Source organism: Chinchilla lanigera, unplaced genomic scaffold, assembly GCF_000276665.1.
Source record: "Chinchilla lanigera isolate Chin_1 unplaced genomic scaffold, ChiLan1.0 scaffold00242, whole genome shotgun sequence".
In the NCBI taxonomy this organism is placed as follows: domain Eukaryota; kingdom Metazoa; phylum Chordata; class Mammalia; order Rodentia; family Chinchillidae; genus Chinchilla; species Chinchilla lanigera.
This window is the reverse complement of record NW_004955643.1, coordinates 38,186-60,990: the sequence shown is the minus strand read 5'-3', so window position 1 is coordinate 60,990 and position 22,805 is coordinate 38,186. Positions and strand designations below refer to the sequence as shown.

The 22,805-nt window shown below is 42.9% G+C and overlaps 1 pseudogene and 3 gene segments (V, D, J or C); all 4 read right to left on the bottom strand.

Moving 5' to 3' along the window:
• Positions 1-819: 819 nt before the first annotated feature.
• LOC102008281 lies at positions 820-1,380 on the bottom strand. The segment is given in 2 exon segments: positions 820-1,190; positions 1,267-1,380. Coding segments are annotated over 2 exon segments (417 nt in total).
• A 12,237-nt stretch (positions 1,381-13,617) lies between these two features.
• Positions 13,618-14,146, bottom strand: LOC102006302. The segment is given in 2 exon segments: positions 13,618-13,979; positions 14,066-14,146. Coding segments are annotated over 2 exon segments (408 nt in total).
• Positions 14,147-20,260: 6,114 nt separating this feature from the next.
• Positions 20,261-20,774, bottom strand: LOC102007961 (annotated as a pseudogene).
• A 1,322-nt stretch (positions 20,775-22,096) lies between these two features.
• LOC102007613 lies at positions 22,097-22,805 on the bottom strand. The segment is given in 2 exon segments: positions 22,097-22,605; positions 22,689-22,805. Coding segments are annotated over 2 exon segments (615 nt in total).

The following is a 22,805-nucleotide window of genomic DNA, read 5'->3' as shown; positions in this document are numbered from 1 at the left end:
ATAGCCATAACTACTAAATAGGTTCTATATAATTCAAACTCCTTTTTCCTTCTCAAGTAGCTACTGTTTGGATTATCAAGTGGGCCAAAATTAATTAATATCATAATTCAGAAGAAGATATCTACATAAATCGGGTTAAAACAGTGAATGTACCTTCCCTGAAACTTCTTTATTGTGCAGTGTATTCATGGTTATATGCATTTGGATTTCTCTATGTCAATATATGATATACATTATCTTGGATTCAGGGTTCATATTTCTACTTAGATGGTGATCATTCTTGGTATGTTGTTGTGACCAAGAATCCATGATTCTGCCTGTCTCTTTCTCTCTCTCTGTCTCTCTCTATGTCTCTGTCTCCCTGTTTCTCTCGCTCTGTCTTTCTCTCTGGTGTCTGAGTGTCTGCAAGAAGACCGCATACTTTTGTGAGAGGAAACGTGGCAGAACACAAACATTCACCCAGAAAACCAGAGGCAGCTAGTGTGAGTTTCTGAGAACATGATAGGCTAGGAAACGAGGGTTCAGTTACACCTTAATGGCCCAGAACCATCCATATTCTGGACTATATATTACAAGATGCGAACTCCAGATCACAAAAGTAATTTTCACTATCTTGTTTATTTATTTATTTTCACACCAGAAATTGAACTCATGACCTTATGCTTGCCAGGCAGGCGCTTTGCCACTGAGCTATATTCCCAGCCCCTGCCACTACCTTGATGAAGAGAATTTTCATTATTTTTTGCAAAAAAGTCCACAATATAATATTTTGCACCATGGACTGATAAATTTCTTCAGTCTCATCATCTCTGTCATTCATCATCTAGGTAGCTGCTCCTCCCTCTGGGTTTCTGACACAGTCAGGATGTGGGTGACCACACTGTGTCTCGCACAGTAATACACGGCTGTGTTCTCAGACGTCAAACTGCTCAGCGCCATGTAGGCTGTGCTGGAGGACTTGTCCGAGGTGAGGGTGACCCTCGCTTGGAACTTTTGAGCATAATCAGTATCACCATCACCAGGGTAGATATCTCCAATCCACTCTAGTCCTTGTCCAGGGCTCTGTCGCACCCAGTTCATCCAGTAACTGCTGAAAGAGTAGCCTGAAGCCTTGCAGGAGACCTTCACTGAGGCCCCGGGCCTCCTCAGCTCAGCCCCAGACTGCACCAGCTGCTCCTGGGCGTGTGCACCTGTGGAGAGGAGACAGGAATGGGGCACTGAGAGCCTCTGGTCTCCACCTCAGCCTGAGAGTAGGGATCCCCTTACCTGTGGCAGCAAGCACCAAGAAGAGGATTCTCCAGGTCTGGTCCATGGCGGGGAGCTGTGCTCTGGGGGATTCTGCAGAGGAGAGTGGTGGTTGTGGGATGATCGAGGGCACAGACATATTTGTATTTCCCAAATAACTGATGTTATTTGCATATTCATAAGTCAGGAGTCTTCTTAGCTAAACACCTGAGCAATCCTGTGAAGGGGGACGGGGTACATGACACATGGATCATGCTACAGTGGGTTGCTGGGGCCCATGTACTTATCCTGTCTGAGAAAATGCATCCTCTGTCACCTCCCTGGACCCTGTGCAGACAGAACTCCTTCCCCTGACAATCAAGCCTGTGCAGAATAAGCTCTGCAGTGCAAATCCTAGATTTAGTGGTTGCTAGACTCCCGAGCGTCCTCTGGGGTATCACTGTCTGTGATGCTGAGCAGGTGCACTGACCCCATGCTGCCTCCTTCAAGTACCAAGAAAGCCCATTGTTGACTCTGAGAGAGGTGCTCTGCTCATCCCACCCAAGTGCACAGAAAGACCAACAGACATCACTGATAATGGCCGGGCCTCCTGGGAGGGTTTCTCCAGCACCTGTCTGAGGTGTTCAGGTTTCACCTGTTCCATAGGAAGAAATTTTGTCCTGAGACCAGCAATGTGATATGTGGTACACGGCTGTATATTTGCTCCCATCCTTTGAATGGGGATTTTAGTGACTTAGTTTCCAGAGTCTTGCATGAGAATTTGTTTTATGTTTGGGTCTTATGCTGAAGTTCACATAACTTATTAGTTTTCAAACATTCAGGTTATATCAACAGCTCTGTATCATTACCCACTAATCTCATCCACATAAACCATTATTATCCATTGCTCTCATCCACACAGACCAGTGATGGTGAACCTTTTAGAGCTCTCAATGCTACACACAGCCTGCCCGGCACAAGTGCCATAGGTTCGCCACTACTGATACAGACCATGCACCTGCCACTTTCTCTTACCCTCCACCACTGTGCCATCCACTCAGCCCTGAGGTCAACACCAAGATCTGAGATAAATACTAAACTGAGACACTGGGACATGTGTCTCCCAACATGCTACACCATTTGACTTAAGAAAATTCCTTCCTGTGTTCCATCATCTTACTACCATGATATTCCATATAGTAGAAAGCCCTGTGAGTGGCTGTCCTTGTGTTATTCAATTAGGTAAACTCACCCAAACAGGACATTTCTCAAATATGTGCTCCCTTTATAAACTTCCAATGTTAGATCACAGCTTTTGAAAGTGGAACTCAGACCCAGGAAGTCATTGCTCCAGGAAGCCACCTGCGCCTGGGCTGCAGCTGTGTAGAGTGGGGCCTGAGCTCCTTGTTTCCCTCCCACAATGTACACATGTTCCTGTCTCGATCGTAAGGAATTTCCTACAGTGTCCCCAGCCAATGGGAAATGAATGAACTGGGTTCCGAGGCTCCTTTGGGACTAAGCTGATCTTCTCACACTGTCCTGGACAAGGGCACCCTCTTACGGAGCCTCTTACTCTCGGGGAAGTGCAAAGAATAGACGGATTTCCTGAGGTAGGTCTCTCAAGGCTGGACAGTGACCTTGCAAGAGTTCAGATGCTCTTGTTGTTTTGATTTCTCTGGGGAGCCTGAGCAGAGACAGGTGCAGGGACCAGGGAGAAATGTTACCCCTATCCACTGCCCCTCCCATAAGACCACAGCAAAGACAGTGGATAGAGTTGGAGGATGGCATGTACATCCTCATCTTATATGCACTTGAGGGTCAGCCCACACAAATACTGTGTCTCACACTACTTTGCTCTGACGTCAAAGCAACTGCATGCAGGGAAACAGGCATGGTTTACACCTTGAGTCTCTTGTCCTCACAGTACACTGGACCTTTGAATGGTGAGGCCAGGGCGGCCCACAGAGAGTCATCCCACCCAGCATGCAGGTAAGTGCATGGCCCTGTGTCGTATGCATGAGAGTGTAGACTGGACCCATCCGGTAGGGCCCAGTGTTCGGAGGAATATCCACCCCAGGACAGCACAAATGTACAGCATGAGGGCTATGTGAGCAAAATCTGACCGGTATAGAGCAGGGTCAAAAGCAAAGGCAATCTATGTGGCCTGGACCTGGACCTCACAGTGGATGTGCCTTTGAGAACCTGTTCCTGCTCACCTGGACAGGTGAGCTGCATAGCAGGAACAACATTCCATGTCAATTACAGAGGCAAAGCAACTCTTGGGCTGGGTCAGTCCAGGTCGAGGATCCTTGGTGTTGCCATTGGCAATGGTCTTTGAATCACACCAGGCCAGCCTGGGCAGTATGTGAGCTGAGCAAGACCTGACCCAGGAAGGCCCCATCCTCCACCTCAGAGATTGGTCCTTTGCAATGTGAACCCAGCACTTCCCACAAGAGATAGTGTTTATGGGTCCCTATCACACCGTGCAGATCCCTGGACCTCACTTCCATCAAAAGACATATCCGGAAATAGCCCAATGATACAGACCAGAAACACGAGCCCGGTGTCGCAGATGAGGGCACTCATAGGAGGATGTGGTTCCACTCAGAGTTCCCTGCAATCCAATCTGTATAATGTTAGACCTCGAGAAGATGGGTTGGGAGGCAGCACTGTTGCCCACCGATGATGGTGATGTGGTGTTGGGTGACCTGGTGGAGACTGCAGTTTCATAGTGAGCTGGTTTATCTCCGTTCAGGACACTCAGCTTCTGCAGGACACCTTAACACTGGGAAAGACACAGTGCTGTACTGGTGGGCTACACATGCTAATGTCTCCCCCTTCTGACTCCATACCCTAGCAGACATGGGCGCACTCACCCCTGAGTCTACCTGAGTGTAACGGCTCTTCCCTACAGGAACGTGTGTGTCTTGCTGATTATGCAAAACTAGATGCCCTCATGAGCACACCTGTGTGAAAAAAATCCCAGGGGAATTCAAACTTTGCAAAGGACACCAAAGGGAGAGGCCGTCTGAGGCCCTGGGGGACTCTGAGCAGGGTCTGGCAGGTGGCAGAGGGAGAGGCTGCAAGGGCTGTCCTGTCCTCTCCTCTGCTGTCTGTGGCTTCATTAAGTTCTCCTCTCAGATGGACCTGGTTCTTGCTGCTCCTTCAGCTGTAACCAACTCTCATCACACTGGGGAGCATGACCGCGGGGGATTCTGTGCTCTCCTGGTCAAGTCTCTGTGACTTCCTATGTTTACGACATACTGCTATTGGGCTCATTTTGTTGAGCCTATCCTCTGCTGCTTTCTGGAGGACACTGCATTTCCTTTCATTTGTGTCTTCTATGGACTATTCTGAGTCCTTGAGGTCACACTTGAAGGATGGATGGTTGGTCTGAAATTAGGAGAATGTTTTCCCTCCAAGTAGGATATATGTCTGGAAAAGTCCTTCCCTGAGTGTGTGTCTAGAGCAGAATCTGAGTCCATTTCTCACTCATTCTTCCTCATTCCTCCTGTCCCAGCGTGGAAGAATCTATTTGCATCCTCACCTAGAGTTCCTGGTGGCTTCCAGAGGTAACATTAATGGTGTGCGCCCCTAGGATCTCTCACCTTCTCCTGCTCCTCTTTTATCCTGCAGCTGTTCTTCATCTCCCCCTCCGGGTTCTCTCCACTGTGTTTCTTGGGCTCCTTCTGTGACAGGAACCAGATCGCACCAGTGATCCTGGACCTTCCTGTCTCCAGATTTCTATTCTACTGTTCAATCTACATTTTTATATTGCTTCATGGGCCCATAACATGATACTGATGTTTATTTTTTCCTAGCTGTCCTCATGAAAAAAGACAGAGGGGGGCTGGGGATTAAGCTCAGCGGCAGAAGCGCCTGCCTGGCAAGCGCAAGGTCGTGAGTTCGGTTCCCGGTACCGGAGAAAAACCCAAAAAAAAAAAAAAAAAAAAAGAAAAAAGACAGAGGATGGGCAGAGCACAGGAGAAGAGGGAGGTGGTGTCAAGGCTGACACCGATGCTCAGCTGCAGGGTTTCATGAGGAAGGAACGGACCAGGAGCCACAGAAGGAAAAGAAAGTTTTTCCTTAACCTGGGGAGGTGGCAAATGCTGTCCCACTGAGGAGTGAGAACTGAGCTTCAGACTAGAGAGATTTCTTTCAGAGATTGTATTCCCGGAACTCTGATGGTGCAATTGTGCTGTGTTTAAGTAACATCTTCTTACACATGCAGCAGATATTAGTGCCTGTAACTAATACCTCAGCATGTGAAAATGGCAGGGTAATTGGGTGACTTACAAAGGATAGCAAGCAGGGGCTGGGGATTTAGCTCAGCGGCAAAAGCACCTGCCTGGCAAGCACAAGGTCATGAGTTCGGTTCCCGGTACCGGAGAAAAACCAAAAAAAGAAAAAAAAAAAAACAAAGGATAGCAAGCATATGAGATTCAGAAGAGAAAATCCTTGGTTTGCTTAAATATATTTTTAGCACAAGTGTGGCTGCTAAGGCACTCCCAGTAAGGACAGAGAAGGAAATTAGAAATATTATTGGAACCCAGAGGAAAAAGAGATCCTTATTAAAGAGTTAGAAAGCTTCAGTGTACTGAGTTCAAAAACTTATATATTGCAGATCTCATGAATAATAAATATGTGTAGTTAATGATATTTGCAAATACTGTGCTGAGGTTATATCTTTGATTCTTGGTGCTTATAATAAAATAAGAGAGAAATAACAGAATGTACTAAATGTTTAGTAAAACAAACCACACATTAATCATTTGGAGAATTCTAAGTGTACATACATCTAAAATGATGGCAAAGTTAAGGGAGTCACTCTGGGTAAAGTGCATTATAGGAGAAAGTCTGAAGCGAGCCTGTGCACATGCCAAGTGGGGAAAGGAATCTCAGAGTATTTGTTTGCTCAGACGACTCTTGGAATGATAAAGCAGTTGACTGATAGATCCCATGATGAACTCAGAGGCACCTAGGATTGGAGATGGACATTTCCAACAGAGATGTGCAGAGACGCTCTTCCACCTGGAGTTATCCCTTGTGCCACAGCCCAAAGACAAATGCAGGTTTTAACATGGTATAACAGTGGTGTCATTTCCAGATATCATTCCAATGTATATCCTAAAGATATTGTTTGATTCATTTTAACAAAATAACTTGGTATGCTATAAATGACTCAACAGTAAACCTAGAAAAGAGATATATTTCTACTTGAGGAATACCATGTTCATACTTTTTGAATGGAACCATAGAAAGGGAGGGAAATCCCTCTACCAGACAGTTCACTTGTTGTCTGTAGCATGTATGATTTACTTTGTCACGCATTGGAAAATAGATAAAAGATAGTAAACATTAGGGTTGGTTAGTTCTGGAAAGGTATGTCCAAGTGATTTGTAGTTTTCCTTGGAAATGCAGAGTAATCTCATCTGTTTATGAATTTTCTTACTCTGCTAAGAATACTACCTCTCTCATGGTCACCTCTCAGGTGCTAGTAGCATTTACCTTTTGGAGTATTTTGAAACAAATGGTATTCTTCCTGGCATCTATAAATGGAACTGTAGCCTACAAGGCTGAATTGAGTTAAACAGAGTCCTAGTGTTCTGTGGCACCTCAGGAGTTACCCTAAAACAGACCTTTTATCTCTAATCAGAGACTAAAAGTTTGATGAGAAATGACATTGGTGAAAGTGCAGATCTCAGCAACATGTCTCTCTCATGCTAATCTCTGTCCTATGAGCAGCAGATCACACCGCAAGAATACTTCTTCAGTGCTGTAGATTCAAAGGATAGTTCTAATGATAACTTTGACGGATCAATAAATAAGTGAGATTCATTAGAAGTTCTCTCATGCTACATCTTTCCATTCATGTTAACAACAGGCCACCTGTTCACCGAATTCATTCCCAGCTTGTTGTCAACAGTGATCTAGAGGCTGAATTGCAGCCAAATAATTGTGTGGAGAAATGAAGCTCTTCCAGGCCCTGCTTCCGTTTTGCTCCTGCCAGCTGGATGCAGAGCTCTCCAGGCCGCAAGAGGGTGGAGGGAGGGTTTCCTCAAAAAGAGCCTATATTGCCGGGTGAACAGCGCATTTAGAAAGAGTATAATAACACGTATTGCATTAAATCTTTGATGTTTGAGATTTCTTAGCAATATCATAACTTTCAGCTTTGACTGGGAGACACAGAGTGGATAAAGCTGCAGAGCTGTTGGACTGTTAAATTCACCTGGGAAGAAAGTAGATGATGAATGCTGACTTTGCTGCACTTCAAGAAAAAGGAAGGATTAATCTGAGGACAGAGACATGGGTCAGGCCTGCCATAGGTCTGTCCCTTGTTGTAGTTTTGAATCAGAGAACTTGTGTTCTATGTCACAGCTCCACAGAGGAAGGGAAAGTTGGCTTGAGATAGAGGTACTTTGAATTCCTCTCCTAAATTAATTTCAATTATTTAGATAACGGGATATGACACGTCAGGTGATGGCACATACATAGATGCTGAAAGCCAACTGATGGGATGTTTATATGGGTAAGAACAGCTTCTCCACCTTCAGTAAGGTTGTAGGAAAGCCCTTTCCAACAAGTCTGTGGAACTCTGTGGGATGCATTTCTCAGTGACCAGTGCTCCCTTGCCTCTGACAGAATATCTAGAGGTCAATTAGGAGCCGCATCTTCAGATCCTGGAAGGTGCTGGAGGGAAGTTGAGTGGTGTGTGTCCCCAGGATCCTCTTTCAGGGATCTCCTACATGCTGAAATTCATAAGTCTGCAGCAGTGATGAGATATCTCTAGCTCATGAGATGACCTACTATGGGAGGCCTCACTATTCTGGCCTGGAAGCATCCGGGGCTGGGGACATCACACAAGGGAAAGGAACTCTCATTCCTGAAGCCAAGACACATTCATGATGATACTGGTCCAGGTGAGATGGAGAGCAGGGTGAGGAGAGGGCAGCACCCGTTCTCCCCAGGTTGTGCTAGAAGGAGAGGGCAAAGCCTCTTCTGAGAGTCAGAGGTATTTAGGTGCAGGTTTCTTTCATCTTTATCTTCAGGAACCAATACCTATCTGGAAGGATCATTTTTTAAATTCTTGTTTTACAGAAAACTGTACCCATAATTATTGAAAATTTCAGAGAACTTATAAGTGACTGATAAATGTTCAATAAAATAATTGCAACACTGACTGTCACAAGAAAACTGTATAGAAATAATAATATGAATATTTTGAAATATATATACATATGTTTACAAGTATATGTATTCTCTACATTATGCCAGTACATATATTGAAACTTGTGTGTTTGTGCATAAGAGAAAGAAGGAAACAGAACAAATGGTGACTGGCTACCAAGGGTATCTTAAAGGACAATTCCGTGTATGTGTGTGTGTGTGTGTGTGTGTGTGTGTGTGTGTGTATTCCAATTAGTACACATTTGTAATACATAAAAAGGCACACATCCTGGAGTACATAATCATATTACATCTATATCCTTAACTCCCTTTCCTCTGCCCTCCCTCCCATGTCTCCCAACCCTATTCCCATCTCCATAAAGCATCCCTCCATTTTTAAATTTTGCTTTGTGGGGCTGGGGATTTAGCTCAGCGGCAAAGCGCTTGCCTGGCAAGCGCAAGGTCGTGAGTTCGGTTCCCGGTACTGGAGAAAAACCAAAAAAAATAAAAAAAATAAAAAAAATAAATTTTGCTTTGTATTTATATTTTCAGTTTCTCATAGAAGGGAAACTATGCAACAGTTAAACTAAGGTGTTTGAGAATGATGACTGCATTTTATCCTTCTTCACAACTGAGTTGTACTCCTTTGTGTATATATACAGCATAGCTTTATCCACTCATCTCTTGATGGGCATATTATTTGTCTGAAGATTTAGCCATTAAGAGTTGTACTACTATAAAAATGACTATGCAGGGACCACCGTATTATAATGTTTTAAACTCTTTTTAAAAAATATCCAGGAGTAATCCAAAAATGGGCAGCAGAGATGAATACACACTTCTCAGACAAGGAGATACAAATGGCAAATAAATATATGAGAAAATGTTCAACCTCATTAGTCATTCGAGAAATTAAAACAACACTGAGATTCCACCTTACCCCAGTAAGAATGGCTAGCATTAAAAAATCAACCAATAACAAATGCTGGCGAGGCTGTGGAGAAATAGGAACCCTTCTCCACTGCTGATGGGAATGCAGACTGGTGAAACCACTGTGGAAATCAGTTTGGAGATTCCTCCGAAAACTAGGCCTAGAGGTCCCATTCAACCCAGCTATCCCCCTGCTGGGTATTTTCCCAGAAGATCTAAAAACATCATATCACAGTGAGGTATGTGCACCCATGTTCATAGCAGCACAATTTGTAATTGCTAAAATGTGGAAGCAACCCAAATGTCCATCCACTGAGGATTGGATAAGAAAATTGTGGTACTTTTATATAATGGAATATTACTCAGCTGTAAAGAAAGATAAACTCGAGGCTTTTATAGGCAAATGGTCACAACTAGAGACCATACTCATAAGCGAAATAAATCAAACATACATGTGCAAGCACCACATTGTTTCTCTAGTGTAAAGCCTGAAAGAGTTAATTTAATGTAGGAGATATGATAGACATTGTGAATTGATAGGAAAGCACTCATAGGTAAAGGATAACTGGGATATGGGAAAAGAGAAGGGAAAGGAGAAAGTTTGTATATATGTATATGCAGGATAGTTAACACGGGTGTTCTACTGTCCTGTATTTCCTTGCTGAAACAAACTGTCAGTAAGGCATTGATTGATTAGCTTTGTATGTCTATATGTGTTTTCATGAGAAACTACATTGAAGATATCAATGTATAATACAATAAGCATTGCTAATTCCCTACCACTCTGTTTGTAACTCTGTAATGTCTGTACTGATCCTATGCTATTTTGTAAAATGTTGTCGGTCTGTTAATATTTTCCTCCTTTTATTTCTAAAAGAAAAAAAAGAAAAAAAATATCCAGGAGCTCTAAAGCTGCGTCAAATAGATTATTAGATTTGGAGGAAACTTCTTGCAGATTTCCATCATTCAGCTGATTACATCCCCACCGAGTAGAAGGCTCCTTGTACTCACAACCGAGCCAGCATTTGTTGTTTTTGAGCCCTTCATAATGGCCATTCTCACTAGGGTGAGGTGAAACCTCAGTGTTGTTTTCCATGGCACTTTTTGAATGGCTAACCACCTGAATACTTTAAAGCAAACAGAAAGAATATGAAAAAATTTTTAAAATATTAAAGCAACCCAGACCCAGAAGGTATCTAAGAGGAACTCATTTTATAACTCAGCTAGGCTGCTCTTAGCCAGTGTATCCTCCCTCTGGCATGAGTGTGGGTGGGTGGGACTCCCCTGCCCATAGTATGTGATGCAGTTGAGGAAGCAGATATGCAGCTCACAGTTTGGAAATATGGTTATGTGTTATGGATCAGCGAACACAAACTCCATCCCAGTCATCTGGTCCTACATCCCAGTCATCTGTAGCACTAGATAGGACCCTCGGTTTCTGGCCGCACTATCAAATGACGGCTCCCTAGACAAACAAAAAGGGGGTGCATGCACCCATCATGAGAGCAGTTTCCTTCTTTCTGTTGTGCTTTACCAGGAACAGAACTCACGACCTTGCACTTGCCAGGCAGGCGCTTTGCCGCTGAGCTAAATCCCCAGCCCCTGTTGTGCTTTTAGTTTGACTTGATCTAAATGTATCATCTTTTCCTTCTTTTCCAATTTAAAATAACGGCTTTATTGAATTGAAATTTATACACTATACAATTTGTAAACTCAAAGTAAATGATTTAGTAGCTTTTTGCATATCGACAGAGTTGCACAACCATGACCGTAATGAAATTTATATTATTATCTTTATACTAAAGTAAAATACACCACCCACTATCTATCTTCTGCTAATCCCTCCCCCTCTAAATCTAAGGAAGCACTGAGCTCCTCTACCTTCATAGCTGTTCCTATTCTTGAATTCTGGAATTCAAAATGCACCTTGCTCATAGCAACAATAAAACTACAACATACCAAAGAAATGGAAATCCTGAAACATGAGTCCTTACACCACATTGGAGTGAAATTAGAAACAGACAAAAAATCACACATAGACTACAATCTCTGTCTATGTCTCTCTGTCTTTGTCTCCCTCTCTCTGTCTCTGTGTCTGTCTTTGTCTCTCTGTCTCTGTCTTTGTTTCTGTCTCTCCCTCTTCCTCTTTCTCTCTCTCTTACCTGTCTTTTATTTCTTTCATGCTGTACTTATATGTTAAATTTTTCACATGAACCATATGATGTTCATGTTCGTGTGTCTGATTTACTTTAATTAGCATTATGGTCTCAAGGTGCATCCATTATCCTACAAATGCCTCAAGTTTATCTTCTTTTACAGCACCGTCATACTCATTGTGGATACATACCACATTTTCTCAATCCCTTCATCTGTTGATGGGCACAAAGGCTGTTTCCAAGATTTACCTATTAGTAATTGTGCAGCTCTAAACACGAGTATATGAATATCACTGTGGTGTGATATTTTAACACTTTGGAAATCATGTCTAAAAGGGGGAGGGCTGGGCCCAAAGGAATTCTATTTTCAGATTTTTGAGGGGTTGTATCAGTTTACATTCCCATCAACTATAAAGAAGGTTTCTTTTTTCCCCACAGCCTGGTCAGCATTTGTATTTGGTTAATTTCTTGAGGATAACAACTTTTTCTGGAGTGAAATGAAATTACAATGTTGTTCTAATTTGCATTTCTTGAATGGCTAGTGATGTTGAACATTTTTTTCATTAAATATACTGGCTAGCTGTATTACTTTGAGATGTGTCTATTCATTTCAGACACCCATTTTTGGATTGGGTCACCATGTTTTGAGTTCTTTCTATATTCTTGATGTTAGTATTTGTCAGAGGAGTAGCTAGAACAAAAATTACTACTCTGTAAGTTGTCTCTTCACTTTGTGGCTTTCTTGGAAGTGCAAAATACTTTTAATTTAATGTGATCCCATTTGTTGATTCTTGGCATTATTTCTTGCACAACCAAGTGTTGTACAGAAAATCTTTGCCTACGTCTATGTCTTTGAGAGATTCACCTGTTTTGTCAGCAAGAAGATTAAGTGTTTCTGTTCTAAAGTTGAGCTGTTTAATCCATTTTGATTTTAGCTGAGCATATGTTGAGAGATATGGGGCTAAGTTTAACCTTTAGCAGGTGGATATCCAGGGTTCACAGTTCCCTAAGTTAAAGAAGCTATCTTTCCCCTAGTGAAGTGATTTGGTACCTTTGTCAAAGACAGTGGCTGAGAGTGCATGGAGTTGTTTCTGTATCTTCAGTTCAGTTTTATTGGTCCACAGGTCTGTTTTTCTGACAATACCATGGTGTTTTGATCACTGTAGGTTTGTAATATAACTTGAGGTCTGGGATTGTGATGCTTCCTGCCCTCACATTGTTGCCTAGAATTGCTTTTACTATTCTACATCTTTCCTGGTTCCACGTGAATTTTATGATTACTTTCTCCAGTTCTGTAGGGAATGTTACTGATATTTTAATTTGGACTCTATTCAGTCTATTTAACAGTTTTGAAAGTAAGATTGTTTTAAATACATTGGCTCTGCCTAACCAGGAACAGAGAATCTTTCCATTGTCTGATATCCTCTTTGATCTCCTTTTTTGGAGAGTATTATATTTTTGTTTTATACTTCCTTCACATCCATGATTTGGTTAATTCCTAAGTATTTCATTTTTAAACTGCTACTCTGGAACACAATCTTTCCCTAATTTCAACCTCGTTGAATTTGTTATTCATGTACAGAAATGCTCTTGATTTTTGAGTGATATACTACTGAAACAGGTTATGATATCTAGGACTATTTTGGTGGAGTTTTTGTCCTTCTACGAAAAGGATCATGTAAATTTCTAATGAGTAATTTCTTCTTACCCTATCTAAGTTGCTTTTATTACTTTCTCTAGTTCATTGCTTTATTTAGTTTGTCTGAACTACGATCTGTCCACATTCCTCAGCTTAACTGGACACACAAACTCTAACAGTATATTCTACTAATTAGAAATAGAAAAGGCAATTTTTGCAATCCCTTAGGATTTAAAATTACACTTACAGTATGTTCAACCCATTTTGCCCCAACTATTAATGCAATTGATTGGAAACTACATTATTGAATTCTTAGCATTGTTTGATGCAACCTTATGAAGTGGAAGGTATGTTTACTCCAAGTTTTTAGCATACAGAGAAACTGGGTTGTGGTGATTCCCCATATCATTACAATGTTATCTGATTCTATTTTTCACTCTCTCAGAAAATGTACTCTTTTACAAGCAAGTTTTCAGCTTCATCATCTCTGTCATCTCAGCATCAAGGCAGCTGTTCATCACTCTTGGTTTCTGACACAGTGAGGATGTGGTTCACCACACTGTGTCTCGCACAGTAATACACGGCCGTGTCCTCAGACGTCAGACTGCTCAGCTCCATGTAGGCTGTGCTGGAGGACTTGACTGCAGTGAAGGTGGCCTTGCCCTGGAACTTCTGATCATATTTAGTTTCTCCATCTCTTACGTCGATACTTCCCATCCACTGCAGCCCCTGTCCAGGGCCCTGTCGCACCCAGCTTATCCAGTTAATGCTGGAGCCAGAAGCCTTGCAGGAGACCTTCACTGAGGCCCCGGGCCTCCTCAGCTCAGCTCCAGACTGCACCAGCTGCACCTGGCCATGGGCACCTGTGGAGAGAAGACAGAAGTTGGAGGCGGTGCCCCCTGACAGCCTCTGGTCCACTTCTCAGGCCAAAAACCAGGGATCACCTTACTTTTCAGAACTGCAATCAAGCAGAGGATTCTCCACATCCAGTCCATGCTGAGGAGCTGTGCTCTGGGGAATTCTGCAGAAGACGGAGATGGCTGTGGAATGCTCTGAGCCACACACCTATATATATTTACCTCAGCAGACTGGTTATTTGAATATTCATGAGGCAGGAAACTTCTTAGCTCTAGATCTGCTCCAACCTGGAGGGAGGGAGTAAATGTACATGGGCCATGTGTCAGTGAGGTGATTGGGTCCATATCCTTATCTGCCCTGAGGAAATGTATATCAGCCACTTCCTTAAACCTTGTTCACACAGAGCTTACTTTACTGAAAACTGAACCAGTACAGAAAGTCTCTGCTGTGTGAATCCAGCATAAATGGTCCACAAACCACCTGAGCTTCTTCTTGGCCATCAGCAACCTTGATGCTCAGCAGGTACATTGACCTCTACCTACTTCTATCAGGTATCAGTAGAACTCATTGTTGACTCTTGGGGAGGAACACGGCCCACCTCATATGTGTTGTCAGAATGAGACATGTACCACTCTGATAGCAATCGGGCCTAATGGCGTGGTTTCTCCAGCACATCTCTGAGTTGATGATGTCCCATCTGTTCTGCAGGAAGAACCTTGGTCCCAGGACCAGCCCTAAGATGTACAGTGTAGGGCTGGGTTTCTGATCCCATCAAGGATAGGACTTGAATTGAATCTTGATAACTCAGTTTCCAAAATCTTGCCTAAGAGCTTGTGTTGATTTTATCTGAGTTTCATTCACAATGGAACAAAGCAGAATTTTGAAGTTTCCTTAGAGTTTATATTGATATCCACTCTTCCTTCTCTTTACCCATTGATTGGTCTACATGGTCCAAGTACCTGTCACATGCTCTGACCCTCCACATCCCTGCCACACACTCATTCCTGGTGTCAACACCAAAACCTGATAGTGAGGATCATGCTCCCATGATCTGTGTGTCTCCAAACACTGTGCACCATTTCAAGTTAAAAGAATCCATCCTGTGTTCCAGCCCCTCACTACTGAGCTATTCAAAGCACCAGAACTCTATATTTGAGTTCTTTTTGTATGATTGAGTTAAATAAACTCATCCAGTCAGGGGAAATATTTTTCAAAGTTGTATATTCAATATAAACTTCTGATGCTGGGGAGTGCTTGAAAGAGGAGGATTTAAGACCTGGAGGAACCTGTTCGATCTTCCACAACTGCTCACAAACCGCAGCAGTGCAGGGTGGGTCCTGAGCACCCAGCTTCTTTCAGTCCTCATATGGGTCCCTGTCTGTGCCACAGGTGATTTTCTACAGAGCTTCAGCCCCCAGGGAAGTAGTGAACTGGCTTCTGTTGCTCTTTCAAGGAGACACTCATCTTCTGACCCATGTCCTAGAGTCGGGTACTCTCTTACTGACTCTGCTGTGCTACAAGGAGCCCTAAGCAGGGAGGTGAGAACCAGCCTGGGGGTTTCACTGCCATAGGTCTGCTGACCTCTCTGGGCAAGCCCAGCCAGGGCACACCTGCAGGCACCAGGGACAGCTCCTGCGTCTTCACCATCAACCCTCCCTTGAGGCCACAGCCGAAATCATCTGCAGCTTGTGTGTGCAGGGTCTCCTCAGGTCACATGTTGCTGAGACAGAGGGGAAACCACAAAGGCTGATAGGAAACCCTCTCTCCCCAGCTTCCTTCTCTGCACCTGCTCCTGGGATACTTCTTGGTGTTCAGTGGATCCTCAGCGCCCCCTGCTGGTCGCGGTGCCCCTGAAGGTGGTTTCCGTCTGGCCTGCATTGATGTCGCCTCACTGTTTCTCTGGCCTAGTGATACACAATCACGTCCTCAGTTCTCAGAATAATTTGTAGATAGAGTGTATTCTTGGCCTTGTCTCTGGAGGTGATCAATTGGCCCTTCATGGAGTCTGCACAATATATGCTAGCTCCACCAGTCACTAATCAGCAAGACTCAGGTTTCTTTTCCCTGAAGCCTGGCACAACAGTACACATCATAGCTACTGAAGCTGACTCCGGAGGCTGCAAAGCAGAGTCCTCAGGACCCTGAAGGCTCCCCACTGCTCCCCACATGACACCTGCTGCACCTCACACACATCACTGAAAACACAGGCTCATCCTCCCCAGGAAACTGTCACATATGTCCCCTTTTTATCCCACTTATGTACAAGCGCACATTCAATGTGTGTTATTCTCCATAAACCATCATTTAGAATATCAACAAGGAAAAAGCAGCTCAGACTAAACTTGTTCAATAATTAGGGTTAGGTTAGTGTCTGTGTTCAATAATTACCACTGAGTGGGAACAACAGGGCCTGCATGTTTGGGCTCCACTGCTGCAGGGTCACGGATGGGCTGATCCTTATCGGAAGGAGGCCCTATTGCCATGGCAGTTTGATATACAGGCAGTTCTGATGATGGATGTTTCAGAGAGCATGGTATCCATGGCAGAGAGGCAAGTGCTAGGGAAGTTTGGTAATAATGACAGCATTCAAGAAATTATGATTGCTCATTATGTGACATGCTTTGAATATGTATCCTTTCTCTCACTTTATGCATAAACACAGGTCATGTATATTTTGTATTAATGATGTTTGCTTTATAATAATGGAAGATTATGAAATGTTCTAATCAGTTGTGTTTTCTATGTAGGACTTGATGCCCTGAGGATGTTGTAGTCATTTTCTGGGCCTGTTCTCCCTTAAGCTGTGAACACACTGCTCCTTAATCCGGTACCTGCAGGTAGCAGGGCTCACCCAGCGAGGTTTGGAGCTCTCCCTTCTTGCATTGTCAGCCAGGGTGGCGCTCCTGCATTCTGCTGTTCGGTGAAGGAAACAGAATCGGTGTTGACATGGGCGCTAGTTGGTGAGTCTGTCATTACCGACTGTCATTATCTAGCTCTCTGTCTGTCTCATTTCTATTTTCATGTATATTTTTTAAATTTTTTGTTTTAATTTTTATTAGTACAGTTTGCAGTATTCAGTAGTTACACTCTTTGTGGGGGTTGGTGCATGTATATTACCCATTTGATTCTTTTTATACACTTCTCTTCCGTTCTGTCTCTCTTCCCTCCATTTCTTTGTCCCTTTCCCTGTACAAAATACGTAGGATCTAATTTACTATTGTCTGTATTTTTTGCTTTCTTTAATTTTTTGTTTCTCAGATAAGAGAAGTCATGTGATATTTAAGCTTTTGCATCTGATTTATGTCATGTATATAATGGGATAATTTTGCTGGCTATTTCTTTGACAGAAGAACATGTATAATCTAGAACTTATTGAGAACATAAAATACTAGATTTCCAAAGTAAAAAACACAACCAAAAAGTGGGCAAAAGAAATGAATAGATACTAGTTAGAAATTTTACAATTGGATAATAAGTTCATGAGGTCAGTGAACATAAAATGAAAATATTGAGGCAAAATCATTATTCAAATGTGAGGCTATCTTCTCTAGTAAATAATCCTAAAGTTAAAATTACTAATAAACTACTGGAAATTTTAATATTTACATAGAAAAATTGAATAGGTTTGTGAAGAGCAGCTAGAAAAACATACACATATTTAAATAAGAAGCAAAGCAGAAGATGAAGAAAACAGAAATAGAAAGAGATTCAAGTAATTCTCAAAATGCTGTATTCAATTGTTTCAAAAATATTTCACTGCATATACTAATCTGCTTCATTGATACTACTGGTTTCTCTGAGTTCATTGGAAAGAAAGTTTTGTGTTGTTACCTGTTTATTTCTTTTTGTAAAGGAGAGTCCTTTTGTCTCTAAATTGTGCTCTCAGTAACACTGGTTTCCTTCCAACATTAAGGTACACCGTGTATTACTTAGTTACATCCTAAGTATTCTGGTACTAAAATTTGTTATTTTTTCATAGAAATAAAAGGAATGCTCTTAATGTTTCTAATTAATATCTACATAAATTAAATAAAAATAGAGAGAAAATTATAAAAAGATACCTTCAGGGTCAGGGGTTTAGCTCAGTGGTGCAGCCCCTGCCTGGCAAACATGAGGTCCCCAGTTTGATTCCCAGTACAAAAAAAAATGATACCCTGGCTCTGAGAAACTTGAAATATATCAAATAAACAGTATTAATTTTATCTTCTCTTAATATAGAGAGCTCACTCTGAAAGAAATAGTAGGCACAGAATCTAGTATGAAATTCAGTATTTCAAACTGTATTATCTTTGATATTTGAAGTATAAAATCTTTGATATCAAAATCAAGTTTTCAGCCAGGCTAGGGGGATAAACACTGTAAACCCGAACTCGGAAGAGGGGAGAATTGAAAGCTGAGCCCTGCCTGGGGAACTTAACAATTTTGTGAGACTGTATCAAAATTGTTTTAAAAGCTAAAAATTGACTGGGGCTAAAGCTCAGTGGAGAGGCTCTGGGTTCAGTCCCTGGTACTTCAGATAAAACCACACACAAAAAAGAATTTTCAATTGCTTTAACTATGTGCAAAGTTAAAAAAAGACATCTAGTACTACTATAGAATTTAACAAAAACAACCAAAGCTGACACACAGATAAGACAGCAGATTTAGCACTTACAAAATGCTCTGCATCAACACGAGTATAAACATTGGAACCAAGGATTTCCTTACTTTTAGTTCTGTTTTCTTTTTAGGATTCCTGCCACATTGGGTTAGAAACATTGAAGTCATCAAGCTACATCTTCCTATCAAACACGTGTCTTGTCATTTCCAAGGCTCCAGCTTACCTCACAGGTAGAATTCAGACTTGACCCACACAGCTCATCTTGAGTGGCATGAGACCAGACAGGGGCAGAGCTGAGCTCCAGCTTCCACAGTTCATGCCAACTCTGTACACCTTTCCGGTCCTGGGTCATTGTCAAGGGTGCCTCATCCTGTCCTACGACCACGATCTTGAAACCCACTGCCCATGGCCAAGTATGGCCTGCATGAGAGATGGGTACCTATGTCTTTGAGAAACTGGGGTTGGTGTGGGGGGGAGGGGGGCATGTGTGTGTGTGTGTGCTGTATGTGTTTGAGTGTACAGTTTAAAACTGCAATATTGATGGACCTATTTTGAGGGCTCTAGCTTTTCTACATCTTCATCAACACATGCTACTGTCTGTAGTTTTTATTACAAACATACAAATTGGTAAATGGTGCATTAAATTGAAATTATTTTGCTAAACAGACAAAACTGGATACAAGCAATCTCACTCTGTTCCTTGAAGCATATGCAAAAATTTTAGGAATGGCAAATCCATAAATAGAGAAATAGATTTGTCCTCACTTTTACTGAAGACAGAGAGGTGAGAACAAGAATGAAAAGTGATAGCTAGAAAAATGTGGGGCTCCTTTGGCATTTTAGGGAAATGCTTTATAATGACATTGTATGGATGCTTGTCCTTTTTGATTGAAATGTACTGATCCGTAATGGACACTTTACTTTCAACTAGTGAGATTATGATACCTAAAGTATTGAAATACATTTGTGAAACATTCAAAAACTTTAGTTATAACGTTGTAAAAATAGTATACATGTTATATCTAAATGTTCGCTTGCATAAACAAGTCATAAAGAAAAAAATACAGAGCTCATTATTATTGCATTTAAGTAAAGGGAGAGAAATGACTCAGCGGGGATGAACAGCAAGGAGAACGCGGGTAGTTTCCCCAGGGGCTCAGTACAACTGCTCCTGTTTTGGGATCTTGGAGAGTCTGGCTCCTGGGCGTCCAGATCATGCTGAGTGCTCTACTGTGGTCCTCAGCACGCTTTGCAGTGACTGAGCAGCCCCTTAGTGTGCTGAGCATGGCATGTTGGTCCTGATTACCGCGGAAGTGAGGTTTGTGTGTGGGCTCAGGTTGACTTCTTCTCTCTGTGGGTTCCAAGTCCTGTCAGACTTTCACCAAGTTCCCTGAGACTCATTACGATCTGATTGTGAGGACCACAGCAAAATCGTTTTTAACTCATGTTAAACTGAGTTTTATACAGTTGAGAATGTGTTCTCCTATTTCAACAAGTGTGTCTAACAAGAGACGTCAGAGGTAAGGTCGGACTTATGAAATATGTTTATGTGGGAGCAGGTGTTATGTTAAGAAATTTGTCTCTTATCTTAAGTGGAAAACGATTTTCACTTCCGTCTACCCTTGTGTCTCTCTGCATCTCCAGTGCCCCCTGCTGGTCCTGAGCGCCTCTGCAGGGAGATTTACGTCAGGGCCCACACTGATGTTCCCTCCCTGGGTCGCTTGCACAGTAATACACGCAGTATCCTCGATATTCAGTTTGGTCATTTGTAGATACAGAGTGTTCTTGACATTGTCTCTGGAGATGGCGAATCGGCCTTTCACAGAGTCTGGGTAGTATGTGCTACCACCACTATAATTAATGCTTGAGACCCACTCCAGCCCCTTCCCTGGAGCCTGGCAGACCCAGCTCATCCAGCCTTACTGAAGGTGAATCCAGAGGCTGCACAGGAGAGTCCCAAGGACCCCCAGGCTGCACCAAGCCTCCGCCAGACTCCACCAGCCGCACTTCACACCAGACACCTGCAAACACAGAGACATCCTGCTCAGGAAACTGTCACACATGTCCACTGTTTATCCCACTCATGTCCACTCACAGCCTCCGTATTTCTTGTTCATAAACCACCTTGCAGAAGAGCAAGAAGGAAAACCCAGCTCAGTGCAAGCTCCATGGTGAGCCGCCTGTTCTCAGTCCTGATCACCGAGTGGGAACTGCTGGGCATCTAGGGCTGTGTTCCTCTGCAGAGCTGCGGAGTCAGGGCTGGGCTAGGCTGGTTTTCATCAGCAGCGTGAGGCCCTATTTGCATGGCCTCCTACTGTATAGGCAGCTCTCTTAGGGAGCTTCAGCTACAGATGGGTCTAGAGCACAGGAGAGTTTTCTGGGAGATATTTTGTCATACTCATAATAAGGAATATATAGTTTCTCACTATGTGCATGAGTTTTGATGAACACCTAACCTCATTAGTTTTCTGATATTTATGCATATATGTAAGAAATGTATTTGGTCATTTCTTAAGTTGTGCAGCTATGAAATGTACAGGGAGTTCTCAGAAGAAGAAACAGAAGTGGCCAACAAATATGTGGAAAAATGCTGAACATTCCACATTCTGGGCCTTTAGAGAAAAGGGAATAAAAACAATGCTAAGATTCCATCCTACACAGGAAAGGACAGTCAGCAACAAGGGTACAAATGAAATATACTGAGATATCTACAGTCAAAGAGGGACATGCTTACATTTTTGGTGAGAATATGAGCTACTACAATCCATATGGAACTCAGTATGGAAATTCATCAAAGAGGTAAAGTTAGAAATGATATATGACCGAGCTATCATCCTTCCAGGTATCTTCCACAGAGAGCTAAACACATCGTACTATAGTGATATGTGTGTACCAATGCGTAGAACAGCACAATTCCAAACAGCTAAACCCTGGCAACTCCCTACACATCCATCAAAGGATGACGGATGTGCTGTCTGTACTTCGTGGAATGCTACTGAGCTATAAAGAAGGACAGATCACAGACTTTGTAAGTAAATGGATGAATCTTGACAATATAATATGGAGTAAAATAAATCAGTCCTGCAAGCTTCAATATCATATAGGACTTCTAATCTGAATAAGGCAAAGTACAAACAGTACAATAAAGGATGATGAGAAGACAGGAGGATGGGTCTCTCACAAAGGGGAAGAGACCAAGAGAACATCTGTGAGAAATGAGGGAGACTGGAAGGGAAAATAAGTAGGATATAGATATGTGATGTCCATGAACCGAATAGGTCTAAATGAATGTAAACACTGTGTATCGTAATCATGTGATAGATCACTAATATCAACATGAATGAAAATGGGGCAATGAGATTCAGAGGAGGGGAAGAGAGGCACAGGGGAAGAGGAAGGGGATTTAAAAGAGAATTGAGCTGTGTTGTATACGTGTACCCACTCCCTAAGAATAATGTAAACTGCCCGTACTGCAGACATGGATTCAAAAAGAAATTGAATTAACAAAGAAAAACAAATTTTCTAGAAGCCGAACACTGCAGAGCATCTTAACAAATTTGGAGACAGGAAGAGAAAACCACAGACTCTAACAGCAAAGCTGTCCTGGAAAACTGCACCTGGTCCTTGGTCTGACAAGAGCTCAGTGCGTGCTGTGCGCCCCCTGCTGTCCTGAGCGCCCCTGCAGGGAGGTTTGTGTCTGGGCTCACACTGACGTCCCCTCACTGTGTCTCTCGCACAGTAATACACGGCCGTGTCCTCGGTTCTCAGGATGCTCAGTGTTAGTGAAACTTGGCTCTTGGAAGTGTCCCTGCTGATGCGCACTCGGGACTGAAGGGCTGAGTTATAATATGTGCTTCCACTATCCCATATAGCACCAATCCACTCCAGCCCCTTCGCTGGAGCCTGACGGACCCAGTGCATATGATAACTGGTTAAGGAGAATCCAGAGATGGCACAAGTGAGGGACAGGGTCTCTGAAGGCTTCACCAGGCCAGGTCCTGACTCCTGCAGCTGCACCAGAGACAGGACACCTGAGGACAAGAAGCATCAGCATCAGTCAACACACCCAACACCCTGTGCCCAGGTCCCTCTCCTGAGACTCAGAGACACTCACAGCAGGGCGCTGCCACCAGGCAGAGGAGCAGAGCCAAGAACTCCATGCTGGATGAAGGCTCCTGTGGGAGGAGACTGGGGCTGCTCAGGCAGGACTGGCTTTTCATCCTGAGCCTGG